This window comes from Stegodyphus dumicola, chromosome X1 (genome assembly GCF_044657685.1).
Source record: "Stegodyphus dumicola isolate Sdum_Otavi_A_Nest chromosome X1, ASM4465768v1".
Taxonomy (NCBI): Eukaryota; Metazoa; Arthropoda; class Arachnida; order Araneae; family Eresidae; genus Stegodyphus; species Stegodyphus dumicola.
The window spans coordinates 243,406,791-243,434,455 of NC_140780.1; the positions used below are offsets into that span (position 1 = coordinate 243,406,791).

Genomic DNA, 27,665 nt, shown 5'->3' on the forward strand with positions numbered 1-27,665 from the left:
AGTACGATGACAGGCAGAAATTATAAAAATGAAATAACAAATCATTTATAAACTTAAGAAAATTAAAATTTCCCCAAACAAATGGGGGCTTAACATTTATATGTTTGCTTTATTAAACATTTATTTCAATGTAAGTTATTAAATTTGCTTCATTTTTTCCCCTATCACTTTGCCTTTAATTCTATAGACAGACATACTTTCTTGTTCAGTTATAAAACTTCGTAGTTCAAGTTTTGTAATTCTTGCATACAGAATACTCACTAAACTGTCCATTGAATTTTTTCTGTTCTCAACAACTGTCCCTTCCTTCAGTATTGATAACGATATTTTCTGGATTTAGAGCCATATTACAGATCTCACTGTCCACTAGTTGATTGATGATTGGGGCACTGTCATCATAATGGCAAATCTTCTGTTATATCATGTTCATTTATAACCATTTCCCCACATTTCTTCACAAATTCCATTAATTGGAAAAATCTGCTTTTGGTTTGCAATATCTGAAAAAACTTCAGATTTGTAGCTATCATCCCAAAGCAAGGTTTCTTTAACTTTTTAATGTGGGAACCCCATAATATTTACAAAAATTTTGTGGGACCTCTTCCCTTAATCACTGCGCAAATCCGACACACGTGTGAGTGAAATTATCAGTTTCTTCACTTGTACTGTAATATACTATTGCCGTTTTAGGTCATTCACTTTAATTTTTAAAGCAAAATTTAATGCTTCTATTATAAAAAAAAAGTGTCGAAACATTATTATTTTTTCTTTATCTGTATTGTCTTATCTTTATTTATTTTCAGATACATTATTTAAAAATATTTGGTAATTGTAAAATTATCATAGAAAGTTAAAGAAATATCAAAATTGCTAAAATGGCAATATTTCTTTAACTTTCTAAATTTCAAAATTAACTTTCTTTTTTTGGCGACCTACTGCAGGTCCCATAACCTACAGTTTAAAAAACTCTGTCTTAAAGCTTAGTTCGTCAATTATACACTATTGATGATATATCATGAGACTGATAAATAAAGACATAATACTCTGCTTAATTGTGTCTTGCTTCTATTTCTGCTGATGAAGGCTGAATTATTTTAGTTTCGTTATTAATTATAAGTATTTCCCAGGCATGCTTAAGGCTTATAAAATTTTGAATAAATAAATTCCCATGTATACTTAAGCCTTGTCCAGGGACGGTGCTACACATTTTGTGGGACAGTGCAGTTTCTGTGGGTCCCAAATTCTGCTGTCGAGTGCCTACCTAAATACACTTTACATCATAGTGCCTTCTTCAAATTCTTAAGATTTTGCCATCGCTTAATTTTGTTGCTATGTACTTTTCTAAATTAAAAAAAAAAAAATTTGCCTCTCCTAAATTCTGCTGCCTGCTGTATCAGCTATGGCACATCTTTTGGCCTATATGTATAATAATGAAAAAATATATATATATTTCCACATACAAAGAAATTTTTGTTAAATTTCTCCCCATCAGCACACTCAACACTTTGCAGCTGAGTTAAGCGAAGTCTGTAATTATTGCCAAGCGTAATATCAGCATAAAAGGTTATGATGATCTTTGGTATTCAGTTACTAATATTAAAAATAAAAATTTTTAAAAATGTTTAGACATTGCTGCGTGAGTTCTTTCTCAAACTGAAGTGTGTCATTTCTCAAACATCAGTGCTGAAGGGAAAATAAGAAATGGTACTCCCCGTGTTTTATTATAAGAAAATATCTAATTCACAAGCATTTAAAAAAACACTGCTGGGGATTTGGAAGTTTGGATTTAAGATCATTCTGGATTTTGGACTTTGTACTGTAAAGAGATGGTTGAGAATCAAGTTTTCAGTTGACTATTTAATGAGAACTCTTGACGTGCCAATTACAGGACTTGAAGAATGGAACTTGGTAAATGAACAAGAAATTATATCTTTCTCTCTATCAAATTAAAGTGAACGTACTGATACATACAACAAAACTGCTTAAATAACTTGTGATGAAAGAAATGTTTAATAAAACAAAATAAATGAGTTTATTTTCATTCTCTTAAATTCATAAATGTTTCATTATTAAACAAATAACCATTCCATATTTTTAATTTTATGACTTCCACATGTCATCATCTTACTAGACTAAAAATAAATATCTAAAATCCGGAATTTAAATTCAACAATTTCGAACCTCAAACTCTATTCAGTACATCAGAGTACCCTCTAAGCTGTACGTGTGTGAGATCGCTCGCCTTTCAGAAATTTCGTACACAAAGACAATTAACAAAAGAATACACAACAATACTATAACCAGATTCAAAGTGCTAATAACAATTATGTTTTACATTACTTTTAAAATAAACCATACCAAGTGTTTTTGTTATATGGTATTTAATATGTAGGCTTGTGTTTTGCCATACAACTTTAGAAATATTGCCGATGCACTTGCATTGTCTCTTAATGTAGCAAGTGAAATGCATGTTGTTAAACAGCGACTAGCACATAATTATACATTCTTTGTGAGTGTAGCTAACAATACATGCATTTATGCACTGTACGTTCATATATTTATATAAAAACTGTAGAAAACTATGTAAGAAGAAAATCAGCAAGTGATTTAAAACCAAATGAAATATTTGAAACAAAGAAAACAACAATTAAAAACAAGTACGAATTCTATTATGCGAAATGCAAAAAATGCAGTTACTTGCATTTACTAATGTGACTGTTACTTGCATTTTATTAAATGAGACCTCAATGAACGTTGAAAGTAAAAAAAAAAATATATATTCACAAAGAATTGAAAATATAAAATACTAATGCATTATTAGCAATCAAAAACTAACATTTTGTTGCATTTTGTTCAGGATAATGTTACAATAACAATTAAAAAAAAAAGAGGGCAAAGTAAGAATTATGCTTTTAATGTTTTTAGAAATTAATAATTCTGTGTTAAAAACCAACATGGCAAAAGAACTCAAGGCATCGAATTTTTATACTTTAATTGCCAAAGTATTGACACTTCTATCACCAAATGTTCAGTATTATACTTAAAATTTAAATATCAACAGAATTACCAACATAAAACTATTTTTTTGGAATCCTGTGACAAAAAGTTATGCTTAAAGGTAAATGGAGTAAAAGCAAAACTAGAAGAAAGTATAATGCATTTGGTTCAACAACATTCTGCTGCACATCATGAGATAATTTCAATGCTTCAAGAGAAGTTTAAATAATGAAAGATATCGAAACTTAGATGAGAATGATATACAGCACATTTTCTAGATCTGCAAGAGATCTTCTAGAGATACAAATTTCAAAATATTACTACAGTTTCAGAAAATGAAGCTACTAACCATCAATGAATAATTATGAATTAACTATTAAGATGTTAACCTTTAAATCACTAAAATCGGATGGTCACCAGACATTTAGCACTGAAAGCAATAATTAAAAACTATGAAGCATTAATCAAATAGGCATTTATTATCCCATTGAGTCCGTAATGCTAACTAAGCAGTGCAATTCAGCAAAAGTTAAACTAAGCAGTGCAATTCAGCAAAAGTTACGGGTACACATGACATAACACCATACTCATAACATCTGTGCTTTCAATTTGTTATAATCCAGATTCATTCTTGATAAGCCACATTTTGATTCTATGAAAATAATATATATTATGTCGGATTAAATTATTTTAATACACTGCTATATTTTTCCCTTGCATTTTCTGGGGGAGATTAAAATATGAGATCTACCTTCTATAGAACAGCAAACAGCTAATTATTCACAAAAATACAGGATACTATCATAAAAAAAAGTGTGTTAGCTGATATGGTCAACTGAATATGACTGACAAAACAGTAATAGAATGCTAGGGAGTTTGCACACAGTGTGTTCTAGACAACTTCTGGTAAAACCAAAAATCGATGAAAGCTTTTTTAATGGAGGACAAAAATGAAGAGGACAACTACTAATTATTTATTAAATAAAGAGGCATCAGTTTTTCAGAATTCTGCATTAATGACAAGAACAATGTCGGTGGGATCTCAAGATATCCAGGCATGATTTGAAGTGAAACACAATTCTCTATGAGAGAGAGTTAACTTGGGGATAGAGATGATGAAGACTCATAGGACATTGATTCAATGTAGGTGACAAGGTGTGTTATGGAATCCATTTCAATGGAAAGGATTTTATCCTAAACTAGAGTCACCCTAGGATGGTACTTACACAAGTCCTAAACAGACTAAACAGCATTGTAGTTCGGATCTGCAAGTCATCAAATTAAATGACTAAAGTCATTACGATAGGCTAGCTCCTTACTATGGCAATAGTAGTAAATAGTATACTAAGACCATAATCCTATAAGTACATAAATTTGTAAATTCATGCATTAAAAGTTACTGATTTAGTACTTGATTTGTTCTATGTTATTTGTTGAAATTATTATTTTAATATTGCATAAATTTTCTTTAGTTTCAAGTATGACTTCCTGTCCAGGACTTGTACTGTCCATTAGGTGCAGTTCTTAGGAAAGGGAGGGGGCAATGTTACAATTTTGTATATATGTAAATAATTTAAGCGAAATTATATGTAAAAATTAATGTTATATGTATAATGTACTATGAAAGGCCAGAACAGAGTGAAGTTTTGCCAGAAAAATAAGAATACAGGGACAAGTCCATTTAACACTGAGGTATATGGCTATCTCACCAGATTGGCGAAATGGTGCCAAGCTGCCAACTAATTTTTGTCCCCAAATTTGGCAAGAAATCACCAAATATAGCAAACATCTGGAGACAACCTGGTTCGACCCCTGTTTAACTGTAACTGGTCTGATTTCCACACATAACTGTATTCTTCTAGCTGTTGTATACATATATGACTTCCAACAATTTTAAGAAATTGAGTGTACAAGAAATTTATCAGTGGTCCGGTGGAAGATTGTATATGACCAGAGATCGATCGCATCAGTCCTCAGTTTTTAGTTCAAAGCTAACTTCGGAGCATTGAGAAATCTCCGTGCAAGATTCGCTATTTTTATGTGCTTGGTAATGTATGGTATTCAACATTCTTAGTTTGAAGTGGTAACTACTGATTGTGTTCTGCCATACTGAGAAGAGCTGTAGGAGAAAATTTTAGGGAAAATTCCAAAACTGTCAAGTGTTTCCTGTGGGAAAATAAATTTAACAAGCTATCATGGGTTCTATGTGCATTCAATCCATTACACACCCATACCACATGTAACAATCTTAACCACAGTACCATCACTTGGAGTAATGTGTTGAAAGTTGTTCTCTGCACAGTCGGTGCAAAAAATACCTTAAATTGATACTTATTATATGCTACCTTTTAAAAATTTACTTTGCTCTCATTCAGAAAAAAAGATTTACTGAAACTGAAGCACAGGAATGGGCAATGTTTGTTTTAACAATATTACGCACATGCAGTTTCAATTATGGCACAGAACTAGTTGAAAAATTATACATAAAATACAGTAACATGTTAACTGATACAACAGCTGTCCTTCAACAATACAATGACTTTAAATTTGCTGTGCATGAAAATGTTTAGTGTATATTTATAATATTTTTTTTTTGGTGTGGTAATGGATAATTTTCTGAATTTTCAAATTTAATTTATACTGATAGTACATATTTGGCATCTAGAGACCTGTTCATTTGGTATCTAGAGACATCTAGAGAACAAGACTTTAGTTTAATAAATTCAACAAAAAATTAACAAAGAAATTGTTTAGAAGATCACTTAGACATGTTTGTGTGACTAAAATCATATTTAAGGAGTGGTAACAATACAAATTTGGATTGCATATGTGCTGAATAGTTAAATTTTAAAGATAGGAGAGAAAAGATTTAACACATATTTATATAAACATAGCATTATTACTAATATTATTTATAAATCTGAACCTTAGAACTATTAGAGTTAAGCTATATATATTAGTAAATAATTTTATGTCCACATGTATATAAATGTATTAATTTTTATAACTAATAAATAGTTTTTAAATATAAGCATTTCTGAAAATAGTAAATGTTACTACAATAGAATTAATTTAAATATATATGTACAAGTAAAAAACAAAAATTTCACAAACATTCTAGTAGTCAACAAAGTTGCACATCAGTAGTAAAAAATTACTGGAACACTGCTGTACATACTTCCTATTCATAATTTTAAGTGACTTGAAAATGGCCAAATATAATGAAGAAAATTAAAATAACACGCAACTCACTAATACCATTAAATATGAATTTAAGTTATGGTATGTGACCAAAAAATTAAATATTGCTTTACAGCTTCACACTTTCATACATTTATTATTGAATACTTACTGTTCCTTTGCTAATTTCTGATGCAACTGATTTGCCAATTTGGATAAGTACTCCACCTACAAATAAAGAAACAGATCTGAAAATTTTATGTAGTTTTAAAACTGCAAGTTTTGTATACAATTTTGTATAAAAATACTTTAACGAAAATACAAAATTAGTTGAATCATTCAATATGTACTAGTGGTCACTTAGTGGTTGAAATTTGACTATAATTCATTTAATTTTTTTTTTTTCTTTGAACAAAAAAAAAAAGTTTTTTTTTTTTTGTTTGCTTGACTATAATTCATTTAATTTCAGTTTGAACGTTATTGAGGTTCTTTTGTCGAAGAATACCTCTATATTTGTTGCATATAATTTTTTAAAATTTGGTTATACAGTCAAAAGTCGTTAATCCGGACTCGTCGGGACTTCGGCAAATCCGGATTATCGATTTTTCTGGATTATAGATCATCAGTTTAAATCTCGTAAGATGGCATGCAGAAATTCTAAAATTAAAAATATGAAACCGTAATTTATGAAATAAAGAACAATTATGATCTAAAGGGTATCAAAATTTGCAAAAAGAAAAAGCTTAATATTTATTTGTTTACCTTATTAAACATTTCTTTCAATGTAAGTTGTTTAAGTTTTGCTTCGTTTCATGTGATAATACTTTCTCTTTAATTCTATTAAACAGACATAATTTCTTGTTCAGTTACAAAGTTCCGCTGTTCAAGTCCTATAATTGCTGTGTCAAGAACACCGACTAATTTGTCAATCGAAATTTTTTCGTTTTCAATAACCTCTGTCACTTTTCTTCGCTATCGGAAGCGAATTAATTATAATAACGAGGAACTTGTTTTAAATCATATCAAAGACAGAGCATATCAAGATGAAAAACTACATTTGGTAAGGAATTATAAGCCAAATAAAATTAAAAAAAAAAAACATCTGCGCTGAAGATAAGGATAGTGCTGACAGATCAACTTCCAAATCATTACGTGCCCGCCGCGGCGTTCCCCCCGCCGAGCAGCGTGAAATTGATAAACAGATTTTGGATTTCAAAACATACTTTCGCTTTAGATCCTTTACATATTAACAAATATATCTCGGAAATTCTATTTGATATAATTGAAAGTTTAAGCTTACTTTTATAAAATTGCTCTTACAGTCTGCAAAAAATAATAAGTTGGATCCAATTCGAAAATTAAGGAACAACGCAATCATCAAAATTAACTGAAATAGATAATTAGATAATTTTAGCTTATACGTCCATTATACATAAAACGTGCACGCGAAAACGTATTCTGCACTTGCGCACACTCATATGCGCAGTCGTAAAAGGTCTTACGCGCACGCATAAACGCCTATCCGCATGTGTCAACACAGCGCATGCGCAGGAAGTTTTTAGTTTTGAGGTCCGGATTATAGATCATTCCGAATTATGGGTGTCCGAATTAACGACTTTTGACTGTATTATGCCAGCTAGTAGCACGTACAGATACTTCATTATGCATTAATTTTCAAGCTGTCTGAAAAATACGAATGATAGAAAAAATGATAAAATCCCATCGTTGTCCGAGAACATGAAGTCCATGAATGGCTGTGAGTGATCTCCAAGTAGTTGAATATATCCATTTCCAGTCAATGATCGGTTCAGTTGCACCAGAGGACCGAGTCCATGCCATGTAAAAACAGCAGTATGGAACTACCACCAGCTTTAACAGTGCCTTTTTGACGACTTGGGACCATGGCTTCGTGGGGACTGCACCACACTCGAACCCTAACATCAGCTCTTACCAACTGAAATTGTGACTCATCTGACAAAGCCACGGTTTTCCATTCGTTTAGGGACCAACCGATATGCTCACGAGCCCACGAGAGTCACTGCAGGCGATGTCGTGCTGTCAGTAAAGGCACTCGAGTCGGTCTTCTGCTGGCATAGCCCAAGGAAGACAAATTTCACAGCACTGTCCTATTGGACACGTCCCTCGTACATCCACATTGATTTCTGTGGTTATTTGATGCAGTGTTGCTTGTCTGTGAACATCGACAACTCTACACAGACGTCGCTAGTCTCGGTCGTTAAGTGCAGGTGGTTGGCCACTGCGCTGTCCATGGTGGGATGTTATGCCTGAAATTAGATACTCTCGGCACACTTTTGACACTGTGGACTCGGAATGTTGAATTCCCTAACGATATCCGAAATGGAATGACCCATGCGTCTAGCTCCAACTACCATTCTGCGTTCAAAGTATGTTAATTTTCGTCGGTCGGCCATAATCACGTCAAAGCCTCTTCACATGAATACCATGGAACAAAAATGAAAGCCCTGCCAAAGCACTTCGCATTTATACATTTTCTATGCGATACTACTGCCATCTGTATATTTGCATATTGCTATCCCATGACTTTGGTCACTTCAGTGTATAACCTTAGGGAGCTTCTTTTGCTACTTTTGCTAAAAGTTTAATTTTACAACTTTAAACTTTGCTTTTGCATCAATAGTGCTGACAGATCAACTTCCAATTCATTGTGTCCCCCCTCCCCCGCCGCAGAGCAGCGTGAAATTGATAAAGAGATTTCGGAATGGTTAGAGAAAAAAAGGATATGCCTTTATCCATTTTTTGGCAGCAATTCCACTTTTTGTTTGATGGACATCGAAACATACTTTCGCTTTGTAGATCCTTTGGGTGCTCCAGCTTCGGAAATTCTATTTGACATAATCGAAAGTTCAAGCTTACTTTTATAAAATTGCTCTAACAGTCTGCAAAATTAATAAGCCGGATCCAATTCGAAGATTAAGGAACAACGCAATCTGGAACATTAACTGAAATAGATAATTAGATAATTTTAGCTTATTCCCTCCGTTATACATTAAACGCGCATGCGTAAACGTATTATGCGCATGCGCACACGCATATGTGCATCGGTAAAGGTCTTGCGTCAACACGACGCATGCGCAGAAAGTTTGTAGCTTTGAGGTCCGGATTATAGATCATTATGGGTGTCCGAATTAACGACTTTTGACTGTAGTAACATTTTTTGAAAAAATTCTGTTCCACCAATTTTCATACAGAAGTGGTTCTCAAACTTTTCACAGATTAACCTTTGCTCATGTCTTAAAAACATACTGTATCCCCAAGATGAATTTTCTACAGAGATCTGCACTTTCAACCAGATATCCAATTCCAAAATTTGAATGCTGCATTACCTATTTTTGTAATATACTAGGGATGAATAATTATATTTACGCACATATACTGTTCAGAAGAAGATTATAAAGGCATGGCTAGCAACTTGATTTTAAATTTAAGAGTAATTTTAAGTCTCTAGCACATAAGTAACATTTTTTGAATCACTTTCATAACATAAACTTTAAAAGACAACCTCTTGAAATATATACTACTTCTAGTAAAGAAAGGTATTTCCTAACCATCTTAAGTACATGAAGGCAATTAGTTGCATTCATTTTCCACCTGGTGAGCAGTGAAATTTCTCTTTCCATAATTGACTCAGAAAGGTATTTATTTTACTACTAAATAAAAAATCACTCACCTGATTGTATATCTGAAGCACACGTTGCTTCCAAAAAACAGTCTCCAAAAAAAAATATGAACCTTATTAACAGTCAACATTTTCACTATTTCTAAATTTTAATTCTTTAATAATAATCTACCATTTTCTTTACAAGAATTTTGTCTAAAAAAATTTTTTTTCACTAATAAGACAACATAAAATACACATATCTTTAAATGCGTGTTGCAAATAATTACATTAATAAAAAAACCATGCATTTTTATGAGAAATTTTCTCAACAAATTAATTTCATACTCAAGATAATATGTAAATCCCACATAAAATTAACAAAAAGTAATGAAAAATATTATACTTAAATACTGAAACTGATTACATAATGCTTTAACATTTTAAAGAAGGTTTGAAAACATTACATCACTTAATTTTTCTTCTTTTTGTCTTTCTTTTTCTTTGGCAGTTAATACTGTGTGTAGATTCCTGTTTTCAAGTTTTTCATACGAAAAGAGAATTTTAAGTAATATATTTAGTTTTCAGATGTATACTGTTAAAAGTCATAAAATAGTGATTAATGAAAATAAAATGTGTAAAATATGCATTTAAACAAGAAATAAGGTAATTAAAGTATATATAAAAATATCTATAAAGCATAAGCCGTTTAAATACTCTATAGAGCATTATTAAACAATAAATCAGAAATTTCATGGATTTAGGCTTAATAGCAAAAAAGCCCCTGGCCCTGGACAGACGCTCGCGTAACACACTGCCTGCCTCCGCGATAAGCGTGCGTTTGCGCTACCCGGCGCGAAGGGGTTAAAGTACAATTAAGTTTAAATTCGAAACTATTTTGTAAAGCATTTTGTTTTATTTTGAAAATTAACTATGGAAGCTTCAAAGGCTCTGAAACTTAATTGGGCAGGTTTACGCCCTTCTTTTGCAAAAACTGCTAATATTTTAAAAATGGAGTTATTAAAAGAAGATTTTTCTGTAGATTTAGTATGAGATAAACTTACTAAACTACAAAATGTATATTCAGATATAAAAAATGTAGATGATAAAATTCTTGATTTGTTGACTGAAGACGGGAAAACTTTAGGATGATGTTACTAAGGAAATTGAAAGTCGCGAGGTGTATTCTGATGATTTCATAACACTAACTCAGCAAATTAATGAAAAATTGCAATTTTCAGATGAAATCAATTTAGAAACGAGACCAAATGATGGCACTGGTATTTGTTGTAGTAAGATTAAACAGTATAGACTTCCAAAAATCGGACTTACGAAATTTGATGGGTAATTGATAAATTGGCTATGGTTTCGGTCGCACTTTGAGAAAATTCACACTGACCCTGCTTTATATGAAAATGACAAATTTTCCTATTTGATTCCGTGTATGAAGCCCGGATCATGTGCTAAAGAATGTGAAGGCAGATCACAAGGATACATTACCTCTTGAAAAACTGTATGATAAAGCTCAGTTGAGAGCCTTGGCAGAGTCTTTAGGTCTTAAATCGAGCAAAAACACATCGTGGTTATTTCCGATGGTGGAATCGTGTCTGACAGAGGACGTGTTAAAGGCGCGGCAAAGGAGTTCACTCTTTAACCAACCTGAAGGAACTGATCTTTCTTGCCTTACCAACTTCATGAAATTTTTAAAGGCTGAAGTGGAGGGTGAGGAGAGATTAAAATTGGTGCGTAATAAACTCGATGGTGTTAGTCGTAAAGAAGGATATCATGATAAAGCAAAGAGGGAAACAAAAGGTAAATTTAAATTTAAGAAACAGGCAAATGTTCCCATTGCCACAGGTTTTCTTACAACTATAGAACATGCAAGTAGTTTTTGTGGTAAAATGCATGACAGTAAAAATTGTTACGATGCATGTTCATTATCTCTTAATGAAAGGATTTCTAAAGTTAAGGAGAAAAAATGTTATTTAAAATGCTTGGAACCAAATCATATGGCAGAGTTCTGCAAACAGTTTGTTAGGTGATTTGTTTGTGGTAAATCACACTCAGTTATTTTGTGTACAGACATTAATAATGAAACTGAACTTCCAACAGAAAAATCAGAAATAGACAACATACATACAGCTACAGCCAGGCGAACTTGTACCGCTGACGTAGCTTTAATGACTTTATGCGCAAGACTTTAATGACTTTATGCTGGTGTCAAAAAGCATAAAGATGTTAGAGTACTCTTAGATTGTGGTTCCCAGAAATTATATATTTTGAAATCATTAGTCACTGAATTGGGGTTACCAATTATTTCCAAAGAAAATGTTGCTTTTACTTTATTTGGAGGTGCCAGAACAGAAGCAAAGTTGCATAACAAACATCGGGTAAAATTATGTTCAGCCAGTCCGCGTAAATATTCAGATCTGGAATTTGAATTTTTAGATCAAGACATAAAATGTGGGGATATACTTTGGGTACCCAAGGGTCCGATGTTAAAAGAATTAAAATGAAACAACATTTGGTTGTCGGATTTGGGAACAGATTGTCCAAAAATAGAAATGCTCATCGGTAGTGACATTTATGGAAAAATTCTCATGGGATCAGTAAAACAATTAAAAGGACTAACAGCAGTCTGTAAGAAACTTGGTTGGCCAGTTTGTGGTGTATCGGAGGAATTTGTTAATCACAAAGATAAAGATGCTTCCATTTTGTGTGCAAGTTTAGTGGGTCACGACTTTAAAATCTCCGATCCTTGGAGCTTAGAAACGATCAGAATATTAGATGCTCATCAGAATTCAACTAACGCTGCTGAGGAAGAAATTGCCAACAAGCAATTTTTAAACTCTCTCTCCAGAAACGAAGATGGTCGTTATTATGTCGGATTACCTCGGTTAGTATATAACACAGAATTGCCGTCAAATCGTCATGTAGCAGAAAAAAGATTGTTTAGTGTCACATGAAAACTCAAGTCTTTACATAAATATGAAAATTTTGATAGAATTTTTAATGACTGGATGGAGGAGGTTGTAATTGAATTAGTACCAGACGATGAACTGAATTCTAAAGGACACTACTTACCACATCACCCAGTATTTAAACCAGACAGTGTTTCAACTAAGATAAGACCTGCTTTTGACGCATCATGTAAAGTTAATAGATCACCGTCCCTTAATGATTACTTAGTAAAAGGACCAAATTTAATAGAAGAAATCCCTTCAATTTTGATAAGATTTAGAGAAAAATGCATTGGCGTAACCTCCGATATCCGGCATGCATTTTTACAGATTGAATTATGGAAAGAAGATAGGGACTTTTTAAGATTTTTATGGTGGTAGAAAGATAATGTACTGAAGGTTTTCTGCCATACAAGGGTAGTTTTTGGAGTAAAGTCCAGCCCTTTTTTATTAGGGGTAGTTATTTCAGTTCATTTGGCACCCTTTTATATTTGTGTGACTTCTATTGATAACGAAAAGGAGCTTGCTAATTTTGTGAAATATTCTACTGAAATATTAGCTGAAGCAAAAATGGACTTATGTATGTCGACCTATGGTTCAGGAGAAAAAGATGTGGAACTAACCCAAGTGCTTTGTGCACTGAGTCCACAATGGAGAATTCTGTACCAGTTTTAGGGATTATGTGGGACAGAATAGAAGATAACCTTTATATTGAAATTTAGACTAAATTGGTTTCGGAGAATTTGTCTAAAAGAGAGGTTTTTGTCATTAACGCAGACAATGTTTGATCCTTTGGGTTTCTCGATGCCTGTTTTATTGCCTGCAAAGTTACTGCTGCAGGAAATTTGGGCGTTAAAAGCAGACTGGGATACTTCATTACCAGATAGTATCAAAAGTAAATTTTCGAGGTGGCATAATAAATTACAAATTTTGAATAAGTTGAGAATACTACGACGTATAGGTTTTAGAAATAGAAGTTCCTGGACATTTCATGAATTTTGTGATGCTAGCCAGCATGCTTATGCCACAGTAATATTTTTGAGATGCAAAACTAAAGGAGAAACATTAGTCAGTTTTGTAGTGGCTAAGTCAAATCGCACCCTTAAAAGAACTTACTATTCCCCTGCTAGAACTTATGGCATGTCTTTTGGGCGTGCGTCTTTCCAAATATGTGACAGAAGCTCTTGTATTAGATGACATCCCGAAATATTTTTGGACTGATTCCACCACGGCCATATCTTGGATTCAAAGAAATGATGCGTGGGAGACTTTTGTGGGCAATCGCATGAAGAAAATTTGCGCTTTCACTAAAGCAAATCAATGGTCATATGTACCGGGTCATTCTAACCCAGCTGATTTACCTTCTCGTGGTTGTTCCTCTCTTCAGTTTTCCGAAAATTGGTGTAGAGGGCCTGTTTGGCTCAAAGGTCCTAAAGATAGCTGGCCAAAATTAGAGGTTAAGCCAAATGAAACATTAGTGTTTTCAGAGCGCAGGAAAGGCATAAATTCAAATGTAAATCTTAGTATAACTACAAAAGCGGGTAAAGTTAAGTGGTGTGAGAAGTTCTCTAAATTTTTAAAAATGTTAAGAGTTTTTAGGTTGGATAAAAAGATTTATTAAAAATTGTCAAAAGAAAATTGTAAATAAAGAGCCTTTTCTGTCTGCTTACTAGATACAGGAATCTAAAATTATACTTCTTTCACTTGTTCAGGGGAAGAGTTTTCCAGAGACTGGAGACTCCATCAATGGTCTTCTGACCGTACAAGATCAGAGTGGCTTAAGAAGAGTAAAAACGAAATCACCGAACGAGATTATTCTTATGCATTCCGGTACCCGATTTTATTACCTCCTAAGCATTATATTGTTGACTGTTTAATTAGAGATTACTATTTAAAGCATTCTCATGCCAACGTACAAGCATTAATTGTTATAATTAGAGAAGAATTCTGGATCATTGGTGCAAGACGCCGAATTAGATCGGTGGTGAAACAGTGTCCATTGTAAACGATTTTCAGCTAAACCTCCAACTACTGCACCCATTCAATTACCATTAGACAGAGTTCGAGATGCTTTCGCATTTGAAGTTACCGGCATAGATTTATGTGGCCCTCTGATTCTCAAAAATAAAAACAAAGCCTGGGTAATACTGTTTACATGTGCGGTATATCGATGTGTACATTTGGAGCTATTGACATCCGTAAGTACCGAATGCTTCATTCAAGCACTTCGTCAGTTCATAGCCAGAAGAGGTCGGCCATCTATAGTTTATTCAGACAATGGCACAAATTTCGTCAGTACATCTGCATTGCTCAAAAAGGTCAACTGGGTAAAGGTAAATTGCTCAGGAAACTTTGCATCCCATCACTTGGAAGTTCATTCTGCCCACTGCTGCTTGGTAGAGCAGATGGTGGGAGCATCTAATCCGCACAACCAAGAATTTGATTGTGAGAGTCTTAGGAAAAGCTGCAGTCAATTACGAAGAGTTGCTCACCATCAGCTGTGATGTGGAAGCCGTAATAAACGGTCAACCATTTACTTATGTGTCAAATGACTCTGAGGATCTTCTACCATTAACACCTTCCATGTTCTTACAGGGCATTAAGGTTTCAGGTACAGCAGATTTGGATACTTTAGATTGAGATAAACTCTTGGATCGTCAACGTTTCTGCCAGGAACTTCGAGAACAATTTCGTAGCTGTTTCCGCAAGGAGTACCTTGGCAAATTAGTACAAAAGCATGGACAAAAGGACCGTGAATTAAAAGTTGGAGACATCATGCTAATAGGCTGTGAGAACCTTAAAAGAGTGTACTGGCCAATCGCTCGTGTCCAAGAACTTTGTACAAGCAGAGATGGACATGTAAGAGTTGTAAAAGTCAAAACTAGAAATGGCATACTGATTCGTCCTGTACGTAAACTGTTCCCTCTAGAAGTGTGTTCCTGTACTAAGGATATCATTATTTGATTTTGCTTCTGAAAATAAAAAAGGTGGGAGTGTTGTGAAACTGACTAGTTGTATCTTACAAACATTAAAAACAAATCTATTCATTTGATGTACGAGACACAGATGGCTTTGGCTGTCATTGAAGTAGGAAGAGAAAAAGGGTTTTTTCCTTTCGACCTCGTGACGTGAACCAATCAAGATGTGTAATAACTTTAGGGGCCAGAAAAATTTCCCGAAAATTGTTGAATAATGTATATATTTTGCAGTGTAGATAGAATATAATTAGATAAATCAACTTCTTAGAGTTTTTATTCAGATTCAACATCACACTACCCAGGTAAGTAAGCAAGTTTTGTCTTTAGTTTTTCTGGATTGTTCAATATCTGGGATGAGTGAAGGAAGTACTTTTATTTTAATGATATTTAATGATAAGACTATGTTTTAGTAATAACAATGGTTTAGAAGTTTTTTACTGCTGAAAACGTAAAAACTACTTATTGAATGCAAGCTGGTGATTTTTATGATTTTTTTAAAGCATTCCTAAACTACTGATATTTATCTTACATTATCACAAACATTATCAATATATCAAGAAAACACTAAAAGTTATCATCTTAAGTTTTTAATAAAGATTACAAGACACATTTAAAAAATGAGTGACATTTTTTCCGAAATCCTTCTCTAATATTTTAGCACTGTTCTCTCAATGTACACAATGATGTATTTTCACTTAAAAAAATATCAGAGAATTGCACAAAGTCAGTGTTGCATGCCACTTATCTACCAAATTTATATCATAAACGTTACCTTTAGCAATTAAACAGCAAAGTACTGTATTCTTGCAGAAATTTTATTACTTCCCCCCCCCCCCTCCCATTGGTCAAAAATTTCGAAAGTAGCATTAAGCAAAAAATATCACAATTTTCCTCCAGTTAATAGTAGGAATACAACAAAAAATATGCATATGAAAATAGGGATGTTACTTGACTGAAAGACTGTTATGCATATATTTGCCCAAAGAAGCGCTATGTGCAGTTGCCAGAATTCTGCACATTCGGAAAATCTGGTGGCTTCTACTAAGGTGATTGTGATAATACATGAGTTCTGATTGGAATACAGTAACTTCTGAATTTTTTTTTTTTTTTTTTTTTTTTTTTTTTGTAATTCTGAAAGCAAAGTATAGCATGGCAGTAATCGTATATAGCAAGGTATTCATTACAATATGAAGCAAATGCAAACTTCAGTTTAGTATAGGCACCTCATACACAAATAACAAGCATATGTAAAAAGACATAAACATACTAAATGAAACTGATATAGTTATTAGTATATCAAAAATACATAACAAAATTTTCATACAATTCATATAAACCGTTTTTCATTTTTTTAAGAAGGCTACACACAGATCTGGATAATGCAGATGTTTTATAACAAAATAAATAAAAATTTTGACAAAGAATCATTTAATAGTTTAGAAACTCTGTCAGCATTTATATAGTAAACATTTAAATATTATTATATCCTTGTATTAAGTAAAAGATGCACTGTAATCACAAAAAAATTTTGGTTATCATATTTCAATGAAAATATCCATTCAGACCATTCCCGAATCCATTTCGACTACTTTTTTGTGTGATGTCTGTACGTACAAATAGAATAAAGGACTCTTACTTCCAAAACAGACAGCAAAATAGACTTTTCTTTTTTCCATCTGTACATACACATTGCACATAACTAAAAAAACAATTAGTTGCAGTGTTGAAATTTTGTATATGGGACTGATATAGCACCTAGATGTGGACCTTACCTTTTTTACTGTAATTGGCAGCACCAAAATTATATCTTTATTCTTGCAACTGTTGGTTGTAGTCATATAATTACAGAAGTGTTTTAAATGACGATGTTTTGGCAATGTCATGTTTAAAAAAAAAAAAAAAAACTGGGACAAAATCTATCTTTTAATGCAGTCTCCTGGTTCCTACATTTATATTTGGGAAAGTTGTATACTCATTATGAACACAGAAAATATAAAATATTTGACTCCCGCAGGACAAAAATTTACCCAGATATTTAATTTCTAAATTTGCAGATTTTAATATCATTTTCAACTTGCCTTGAGTGATCGTTTAATTAAGTTAGAATATTGGAGAAGTCAAACAAGAATCAGCAAAATTTACATGCTAATTCTTGTTGTTTGACTTCAATAACCATTATTCTGTGTATTATTGTCTACAACTTAAGCGAACAATATTGATTCAAAAAAACCGGTATAGACAGCCATCGCAACTTATCGGAGAGAGCCATTCTGTGGTCCTCAGTTGGTGGGCGGGTGGGTTCATTTAACTTTACTGAAAGGGTACAAGGCTTCAAGGAGCTTTAGACCAATCGCAGTACAGACGAGTGACGAAATTTATAGTGCGCTGGCTGAAGTTCTAGGAATATTCTCCCATTATTTCACTAACTCACACGATGCATTTGTAATTCGAAAAAAATTGCACAAAACAGTATTGTGACCAACACGCAGCAGAATATGCTGCTGTGTTATGTGAAGGAAAATCCTGTTTTTTAAAGGGAAAGTTAGCGCAGGAATTTAGAGCTAAGAAATAGAGAGTGTTACGGGATACCATGAAAGCAATGGTAAATAGATAAGAGTAAATGAATTAAGCTTACTTCAAATCCTTTTAGAAATAAAAATTTTAATCATTTAAATTTATAATATGATTAATTTGCATTACAATCTAATAGCAAACTTCCCCCCCCCCTGCTTACATTAAAACTGTTTTCCTGCAATTTATTTTACAGTTATTATTGAGAAAATATTTCTTTAAATAAGAAATTAGAAAGAAAATATTTCTTTCTTAATATTTCTTCCCTTTTTTTATTTTCTTTTTCTATGAAAATTATTTCTTTCAGGAAAAGAAATAAAATTCATTCACTATGGCTGATTGCTGCTGCATTCAACTATCACACACGCATCAAAATGCTTTACTTTAAATAATTTATTCTATAATTAACATGAAAGAAAATATTTTTTCAATATAAAATATATAACCAAAATTAAACTAATCTATCCTGTATGTGTGATTAATTCGTTTTGCAATTTTTGTCACACAATTACTAATACCTTTTTTTCAATATTACATTGCTGTTATTTTAATTTTGTATATAAGAACTGCTCAGTTTAAATATTCTTCCTTCTCAAAAGATTTTGTTCTTTGAAAATAATTAAAAGATAGTAATATTTTCACAATGGAAGTACTAAAGTAAAAATAATCAGTGTAGGTCTCCTGCAGTTCAAGTCCTTGTCAAACCAGCGTTTCAACACATTTTAAATAGAAAACTAATAATAATCAATATCTCTTTTACAATATAAAAATGACAATGCTATAAACAGCATTTTTTTTTTTTTTTTTTTTTTTTTTTTTAAGTTTGCAAAGAAACAATGATTTTTTAATACTATAATAGGTTACAAAAGTACTATTCCATGAACAAAACCCCTCAGTCTTATAGCATTGTTACTTTATAGCATAATGCAATAATTATGCAGTATAATTCTGCTAACAAGCCCACCAGCCACCGAGCAGTAGAGTTTTAAAACATAATAAAATTACACACAAACACACCAAAAAAAAAAAATCTGAAAGCCTTCAGATTTTATATTACTCCCAAAGGGCCATTTTTTAACTTTTTGTGTGTTACCTTTATTTATTAAATATCATGTTTTTCGCACTTAAACCATAAAATTCAATTCAAAAGCAATATCATATCCTTTAAAAAAGCATATCTTTAGAATTTCTGATACATAGTCTCGCGCGCTAGAGATAAAAATGTTTTTTTCCTCTTCCCCCCCCCCCCCGTACAATGTTGCCATTGCTCGCTTTGAAATCGTTGGGTTTCTTAATCAAAAACTCATAAATGCTCTAAATATGAAATAGATAATAAAACAAATTCCCAGTTCCAAATTTGGGCCTCCAGATGCCTATATTAGGATGGAGGATTATGTCATTCAGAATTTCATGGCTCTAGGTACCGTTGTTTTATCACAGTGTGAGAAACATTCATACATTCTGCAGATTCCTCATTATTTAATTTCTTTAATATAATAGAGTGCGATAATACTTGGTGGCAACGATTTGAAAAGTGAAATGCCACAAAATGGCAAAACGAAATTAATAGGCCCTCTGGGCTAAAACTTATTTTTAAAAGTATCACACTAGTAGTAGTACAGCTACTGAAAAAAATATCATAAAGCTATTTTATAGTTTTATAAATTTTTTTAATTTTTATTTTACAGTAGTGTGAATTTCGCGTAATAATGAACGACATTCCTTTTTGTGTTCACAGTATTATCCGTAAGGTATTCAACTGTTAGATTTTAAAGTAAACGTAATTCTTGCTATATATAAATCGAGTAGAAGCTTATCGGATGTCTATATTTGTATTAAATGAAGAAGGTTTATGTGCTTGATAAACTTATTATCTTCTACATTTTTAAAGCATACAATTACAATTTATATCTATAATTTCAGGACTAGTATAACCTTTCTTTCAGTAGAAATTGCATTCTTGTTTTCTGAATGTGGCTCCAAATACTTTCTCAGTTCATCGCAAATTAAAATAACTATAAATTTTGGCAGAGCAAAAGCATCAACATATTTTCTATAAATTCGCCACCGATTCAGAGATCTACGACCATATTCTTCGTTTAAATATGAAAAAAATCAGCGGCGAAAACACATACAAAGCCATTGTCTACTTAATACGTCAACTGCACAACCCTGATTGACGACGCGGCAACACTTTTTCACACGCTTTTGACAACTTCCGTACTCAGAGAATATAGGACGTCGGGCAGACCTGTTTTTTACTAGCAGCAACATCTGGCGGCCCACAACTTGCTGTCGACTCTCGTAGCGTAGAATAACCATCCTAAATTTTTAAGATGGAATAATTTGAGAAAATAAGTTTAAATTAAGTGCAGCTAAAAATATGTATAGTTTAATACACATTTTAAGCTGTAATGTGGTAGATGTCAGATTTTTTTGTTATGAAATCCTTCTCACCTTTTTATCATATACACAAGAACTTCCTTGAGGCAGCAAAGCAGCTGAATTAAAATTCGGGGGCACTCTTCCTCGAACCAACTGAAAAAAAAAAAAAATTAAGTATTAAAATTTTAAAATATATTTTAAAAGAGCTGAAAATCCTGTTAAAACAAAAATTTAATGTTAAACCAGGAATATCATTTAACATCAAATAAGCTACAAAATGTAACACATTTTTATCAATTAAAAAAAAATGTAACGAACCACAGTGTAGTTTTCATACTTCAATTTTTTCATCTTCACTGACTTAATTTCAAATTTTTGTATTTTTAACAAACTGAAATGTACTATTGAAGCTGTGCATATTTTTGCATCAGGTATTTTAGAATATTGTTCAAATTTTAAATGAAATAGATGAACTTATAATACGATTATTTACAATTATTTTCTAATTAACCACTATCGGCATAAGTACACCCAACATAGGCAGACATCAGATATTTTAGCACAATTTTTACTAATAAAATATTGCAGCTAAATTTTTAATTTTAAGACATATTACAACTCACGAGTGACTGCTAATCACTGAAGAAATAGTTGGTTGAATTTCTGCAATCTAGCGCACATCACATTTCCTCATTTAAAAAAACCTAAACAATTTTCTGCCTACAATTTGAAGAATTTCATATAAGTAATAGCCCTGTTAATACTGAAGATGTTTTCTAGAAAATTAAGTATCAAATGAAATAGCATTAGAAAAGTCATTTTAATACAAAGAAGATAAGAATAAAGGAAATCACAACCATGAATAAGCTTTTCATAGCTTTTAAACTGTCTTCTCTTCTCACCAATAAAATATTCTAAAAATTATAATTCAAATTAGTGCCAAACAATCTATTTTTTTTTTAATCTTCCTGCATGAATCCTTTGATGCATTTCATACATATTCTTCAAATGGAGTAAAATATGCTCACGGTAATAAATTATATTCTTTATTAATAGACTTTATTCTGACATTAAAACAACAAAGAAATTATATGATGTTGCAAAAATACTAATATTAATCATAAATTTATTTACACCTTCAAACTGTTAATAAATCTTTTTTAATGCTTTGAGTGCACAAGAACTGTATTTGCCACAATCATCCGACACTAACGAGACATAGCCAAGAACAAATGAAGTCAGTACATTAATTAAACATGATTTTGCAATACATGTTTTCGGTACTGTTTTCGCCGACAGTCAACTTGGAAACATTACTATTCCAACCAGCGATGGAAATATTGAATAGTTTCAGCAAATGCATATGGTTTCAACATGAAAATTATTTTCATTTTGCACTTAAGAATTATCATGGATAATTATGCAATTCATTACATAAATTTCATTTTTTAGAATATATAATGCTATAATTAAATATTGCTGCAAGAATTACTGTATTATAACTTGAAATAATTAATTTCAAAGTTCATAAAATTGCCAAAAAGAGTTAATTTGCATTGTGTATATGAATATATATAAAATGTGTCCACCCGCCTTTACGGCCCACCAGCGGTTGAGCGGTAAAATCGCTGAACACTGGTAGTTCAGTCCAAAGTTCAAATCCTGCGAACTAGCTGGCTACTTAGGTGTTTTCGTGGTTTTCCCCACGTGTAACATGTATACAAGGCAGTTTCCCTAGTCCTACAAAAAGGGCATCCCTTCCTTTAGGCAGATAGCCCTCGAGGGTTTGGCATATAAACCCACCTTTATTATCATGTACATATGCTTCCAATTACACATATTTTAAATAATATAAAGACTCTTCTTTTGGTATTTAAAGAAATAAATTTTGCACAGATTACAGTAAGTTTATATATATACGAGGGTTGGAACTTTAATAGTGGCAACACAGCTGAAAAAACGCTACGCAACAAAACCAAAGAATATCGCGTATACCACTAGTGGACTACATACCTACCTTACCTCTCAACAAAAAGACTCGTCTTGCCTACGTCACGCGCATGCGGAGCGACGCGAAGAACGAATCCTTGTATTAACTCGCGGTCTAAAGTAAGCGTTGTCAATATGTTTTCAAAACAAGAACAACGATACTGGATAAAAATTGAATGTGCCAGAGGTCGTACAGCACGACAGTGTCATCAAGAGCTTCAAGAGGCTTGCGGGGAATCTGCATTGCCTTACAGAACCGTAGCAAGATGGGTGAAAGCATTTAATGAAGGACGCCAAAACGTGGCAGACATGCTGCGGCCAGGTCGTCCGAGTGTCAGCGATGCAGACGTGCAAGCTGTTGCCGCACTAATGGACAGTGATCACCGCCAAACGATTCGTCAGCTGGCCGGACAAACAGGATTAGAGCATATGACTGTGCTGCACATTCTGAAGGAATGCCTGTCCATGAGAAAAATTGCTTCATGATGGGTTCCACATCAATTGACGAAAATGCAGAAATGGCTGCAATACGATGCTGCCCGAACCCACCTGGAGCGCTATGAGCGCGAAGGAGATGCTTTTTTACGCCATATCATTACGCTGGATGAGACTTGGGCCCAATCGTACCAGCCAGAACTGAAACGCCAATCAAACGAATGAAGTCATCACGGGTCACCACGACGTTCGAAATTTCGTCAGAACCCCAGCAATGTGAAAGTTATGGTGATTCTTGTGTACGACTGTGATGGTGTCATCCTAACGCATACTGTTCCCCCACAACAAACCGTCACCGTGCAGTATTACTGCTCATTTTTGAAGCACAATCTCCGACCAGCTTTGAGAAAAAAAACGGCGACACTTTCTGCAGAACGCTCCTCTCATTTTGCATGACAATGCTCGGCCGCATGCAGCGCAAGCTGTGACTGATATGTTCAAGCGATGGGGCTGGGAAGTGCTTTACCATCCACCATACTTCCCAGATCTAAGCCCTTGTGACTATGACTTAATTCCTAAGATGAAGGAACCACGAAGACCAGTCCATTCAAACTTTCAACAAAACAGGCGCTGCTACAGGTATTCTGCGACTTCCACATCGTTGGAAACGGGTTGTACACAATGCTCGCGACTATATTGAAGGACTGTAAAACATGGTGACATGAATCACTTTTGTATTCCTTGTAAATAAATAGTTGCCACTATTAAAGTTCCAACCCTCGTATATAGTATTATATATACACAAACACATTTCTTTCCTCCCTCCATCTAATTTAAAGATGATTAAAATTCCTCCATCAAATTTAAAGGTGGGAACACTGCTTTTAGTGGAAATCAGCACTCATCTGCTGTGCATGCATACCTGGATTTCACATAAATACATTTTAGTGATATCATAGTATTATAATATATGGTGTGTTGCGGTGCTAAATGTAAAAATGAAGTAGAATTACTTGAGCACCAAAAATAGTCACTTGGCGTTTTTCGAATTAAAAGATTAACAAATGTAAATCAAATGAATTGCTTATTTTGTAAATCGCGTTGTGTAGCAATAACCCATAAATACTTACTAATGTGCAGATCAAAATGTGTGATCTAGAAGGACATATGAAATCAAAGTACTTACCCCAAAGTATGACAACTGTATGTTACCAAATCAATTATATTTTATACTTCATCTTTGATATTGAAATAAGCATTAATATAAATAATTTTATCAACCAGACAGACAAATAAATTTGAACATCAAGCATAGTGATGCACATCACCAGAATTAACGTTGCACTCAAAGTAAAGTCAATCTTTCTTCATCAGCTCGAAACAAAGTCTTGGTGTAAAAGGAACAATCGAATTTTGTGGCAGTCTTTAAGCATATTCGATTAATAATAGTATTTCTACTTTTTCTTCTTTAAATCAGGAAGTTTCAGATCTCACAAACACGTGCGAGCGAAGAGTTCTCGAAAAGAGGAAGAAGCTGAACAAAAATTATTTTCTGCTACGATATACATGAAACAGGAGTAATTATTTTCTTGAATCTTCGTGTAAAAATCTCACTAAACAGGAATTTCATGTATAGCAGACAGCATCGAAGGAACAGCAAAGATAAGCAGGAAAATGGCACCTCGCATTGGCGAGGGAGAGAGCCGACCGAAAAACGTCCTACACCCTCGAACGTCAGCAGCAGAAGAGCGAGAAACTGGTTGTTGCAATATTTTCATAGTTGCAGAGAGCACACCTGACGCTGAATAATGTAGAGGCTTGCCTGCACACATAGGTTACCTACTTTGGCAGCATAATGAGTGAATACTTTTCAAGGGCTGACGATAACCAGTAAGCACAAATGTATTCAAAATATTTGATTTTGCAATTAATATAATAAAAATTAACTGGTAAAGAACCTTTCACTATATCTTATATGTCTTATGACTTACATTTGTTAAATGATCTTCCAGCAGCTCAGGAATGTCGACATTCAATGACTTCTCAGGATCTTTAACAGGATTCAGTTCCTTGTAATGAGTTCCTTGTTCCTTGTCATGAGCTTCAGTATTTGGTGGATTCATAATTCTTAATCTAGAAAGATTTTAAAAAAATGAATTTTAACACTTTAATCTTTGGATTATGGTAACAAGGTGATTTTTGGCGAAAATTTGGCAACCAACCTTGCTACAGCAACCTCCTACTTTTTTTTTTCCGCGCCATTTTGTCTTCACGAAGTAAAGACAGGTTTCTTTTTTTTTATTTACTCACCATTTTTTCCAACAATCTGCTAGCCGAATTACGCTTATACTAGAAATTTTATGGAACAAAAGTGCTTAATCGTGATGAATATTAACTGCAAAAATTGAAAGAAAGTGCAGAATCGCAAACTCCTTGCCGCATTTTTAAGAATGGCACATAGTGCTTAATCATGACGAATATTAACTGCAAAATTGAAAGAAAGTGCAGAATCGCAAACTCCTTGCCGCGTTTTTAAGAATGGCACATACATGGTAACCATGTACACGTCGACCTATTTTCACTTAAAAAAACATCCCAGAATTGCACAAAAATGGCATTGCTCACACTCTTGACTTTATCCATGTACACTGCTTTTTTCTCATAAATTAGAAAAATTTGCACGAAAATGCAGAAAAATTTTGTGAATCTTTAAAGTCGGTAAAAAGGACATACAGTCAAAAGTCGTTAATTCGGACACCCATAATTCGGAATGATCTATAATCCGGACCTCAAAGCTAAAAACTTTCTGCGCATGCTCCGCGTTGACACATGCGCATAGGCGTTTACGCGTGCGCGTAAGACCTCTTACGACTGCGCATTTGCGTGTGCGCAAACGCAGAATACGTTTTCACGTGCGCGTTTTATGTCTAACGGACGGTGTAAGCTAAAATTATATAATTATCTATTTCAGTTAATGTTGATGATTGCGTTGTTCCTTAATTTTCGAATTGGATCCGGCTTATTATTTTTTGCAGACTGTAAGAGCAATACTAAAAAAGTAAACTTGAACTTTCGATTATGTCAAATAGAATTTTTGATTCTGGAGCTCCCAAAGGATCGTACAAAACGAAAGTATGTTTCGATGTCCATCAAACAAAAAGTGGAATTGCTGCAAAAAATGGATAAAGACATGAAGAATGTGACAGAGAGGTTAGTGAAAACGAAAAAATTTCGATTGACAAGTTAGTCGGTATTCTCGGCACAGCAATTAACGGGACTTGAACAGTGGAACTTTGTAAGTGAACAAAAAATTATGTCTGTTTATAGAATTAAAGAGAAAGTATTATCACATAAAACGAAACAACTTACATTGAAAGAAATGTTTAATAAAGTAAACAAATAAATATTAAGCTTTTTTTTTGTAAATTTTGATACCCTTTAGATCATAATTGTTCCTTATTTCATAAATTACGGTTTCATATTTTTAATTTTAGAATTTCTGCATGCCATCCTACGCGATTTAAACTGATGATCTATAATCCGGAAAAATCGATAATCCGGAATCGCCGAAGTCCCGACGAGTCCGGATTAACGACTTTTGACTGTATATGAAATTACCTGATCGCAAAAAAGTATATACCCTTTCCAAAGATGAACATTTGCACGTATAAAATATCCAAACACTTTTCCCTCTAAGTTATCTATTATAAACGTCACCTGCGAATTTATAACGCAAACATTAAAAATGGTTGCAAATATTTAGTGTCAAATATCTAAATTATTTCCATGCATGTTTACTTCTACTGAATTGTTTTCCAAAATGCTACAAACATATAATTCACAAAATCACTATCATTTAATTAAAATATGATTAAATTAAAAAACACTACTTAAAATATAAATAAACACATACATTAAATTAATAAAAATCAGCTTAAAATCTTAATTACTTTAAACTAATTCATTGCTAATAACAATTTTCCAATAATACCATATTAATTTATTTATTCCTTACATTTAGAACAATGCATAAAAATAATATCCTCAAATGATTAAAAATACTAACTTACCCAAGTTCAATCGGCTGCAGTACTACAGTCAAAAGTCGTTAATTCGGACACCCATAATCCAGAATGATCTATAATCCGGACCTCAAAGCTAAAATCTTTCTGCGCATGCGCTGCGTTGACGCATGCGCATAGGTGTTTACGCGTGCACGCAAGACCTATTTGTTGGAAAATATAGCTTACTTTTAAACCTTTTACTGCATCATCTCTCCTCCTTGAAATGTTTATTTAGTTTAGTCCTTATTTTAATGTAATACAGTAGTTACTTCTACTTCTTTTTCTTGCTGCCACTATTTCCATTGAGAACGGACTGTTTCAACCTAATTGAAATGCAAAAACGAAACATGTTACGTCATCTGAAAAGCCAATTCGTGCCGATAGCTGATTGGTTGCCATGAGATGACGTCATTCCTACTTCTGCTATAAGTATCTCGCGTCGCTCTGGCTCAACTCTTCTAGTTCCTGG

At 33.2% G+C, this 27,665-nt stretch overlaps 1 protein-coding gene across 1 annotated transcript in view; it reads right to left on the bottom strand.

Annotated features, from left to right (window-relative positions):
• Window positions 1-27,665, bottom strand: part of LOC118200499 (uncharacterized) — a 151,387-nt gene that overhangs the window by 109,287 nt on the left and 14,435 nt on the right. Inside the window, exons 2-4 of the mRNA XM_085807325.1 lie at window positions 25,124-25,265; window positions 20,781-20,861; window positions 6,350-6,405 (exon numbers count right to left, since the gene is read on the bottom strand). Coding sequence (XP_085663451.1) covers window positions 6,350-6,405; window positions 20,781-20,861; window positions 25,124-25,255 — 269 coding nt within the window. The 5' untranslated portion in view covers window positions 25,256-25,265. The remainder of the gene's footprint in view (window positions 1-6,349; window positions 6,406-20,780; window positions 20,862-25,123; window positions 25,266-27,665) is intronic.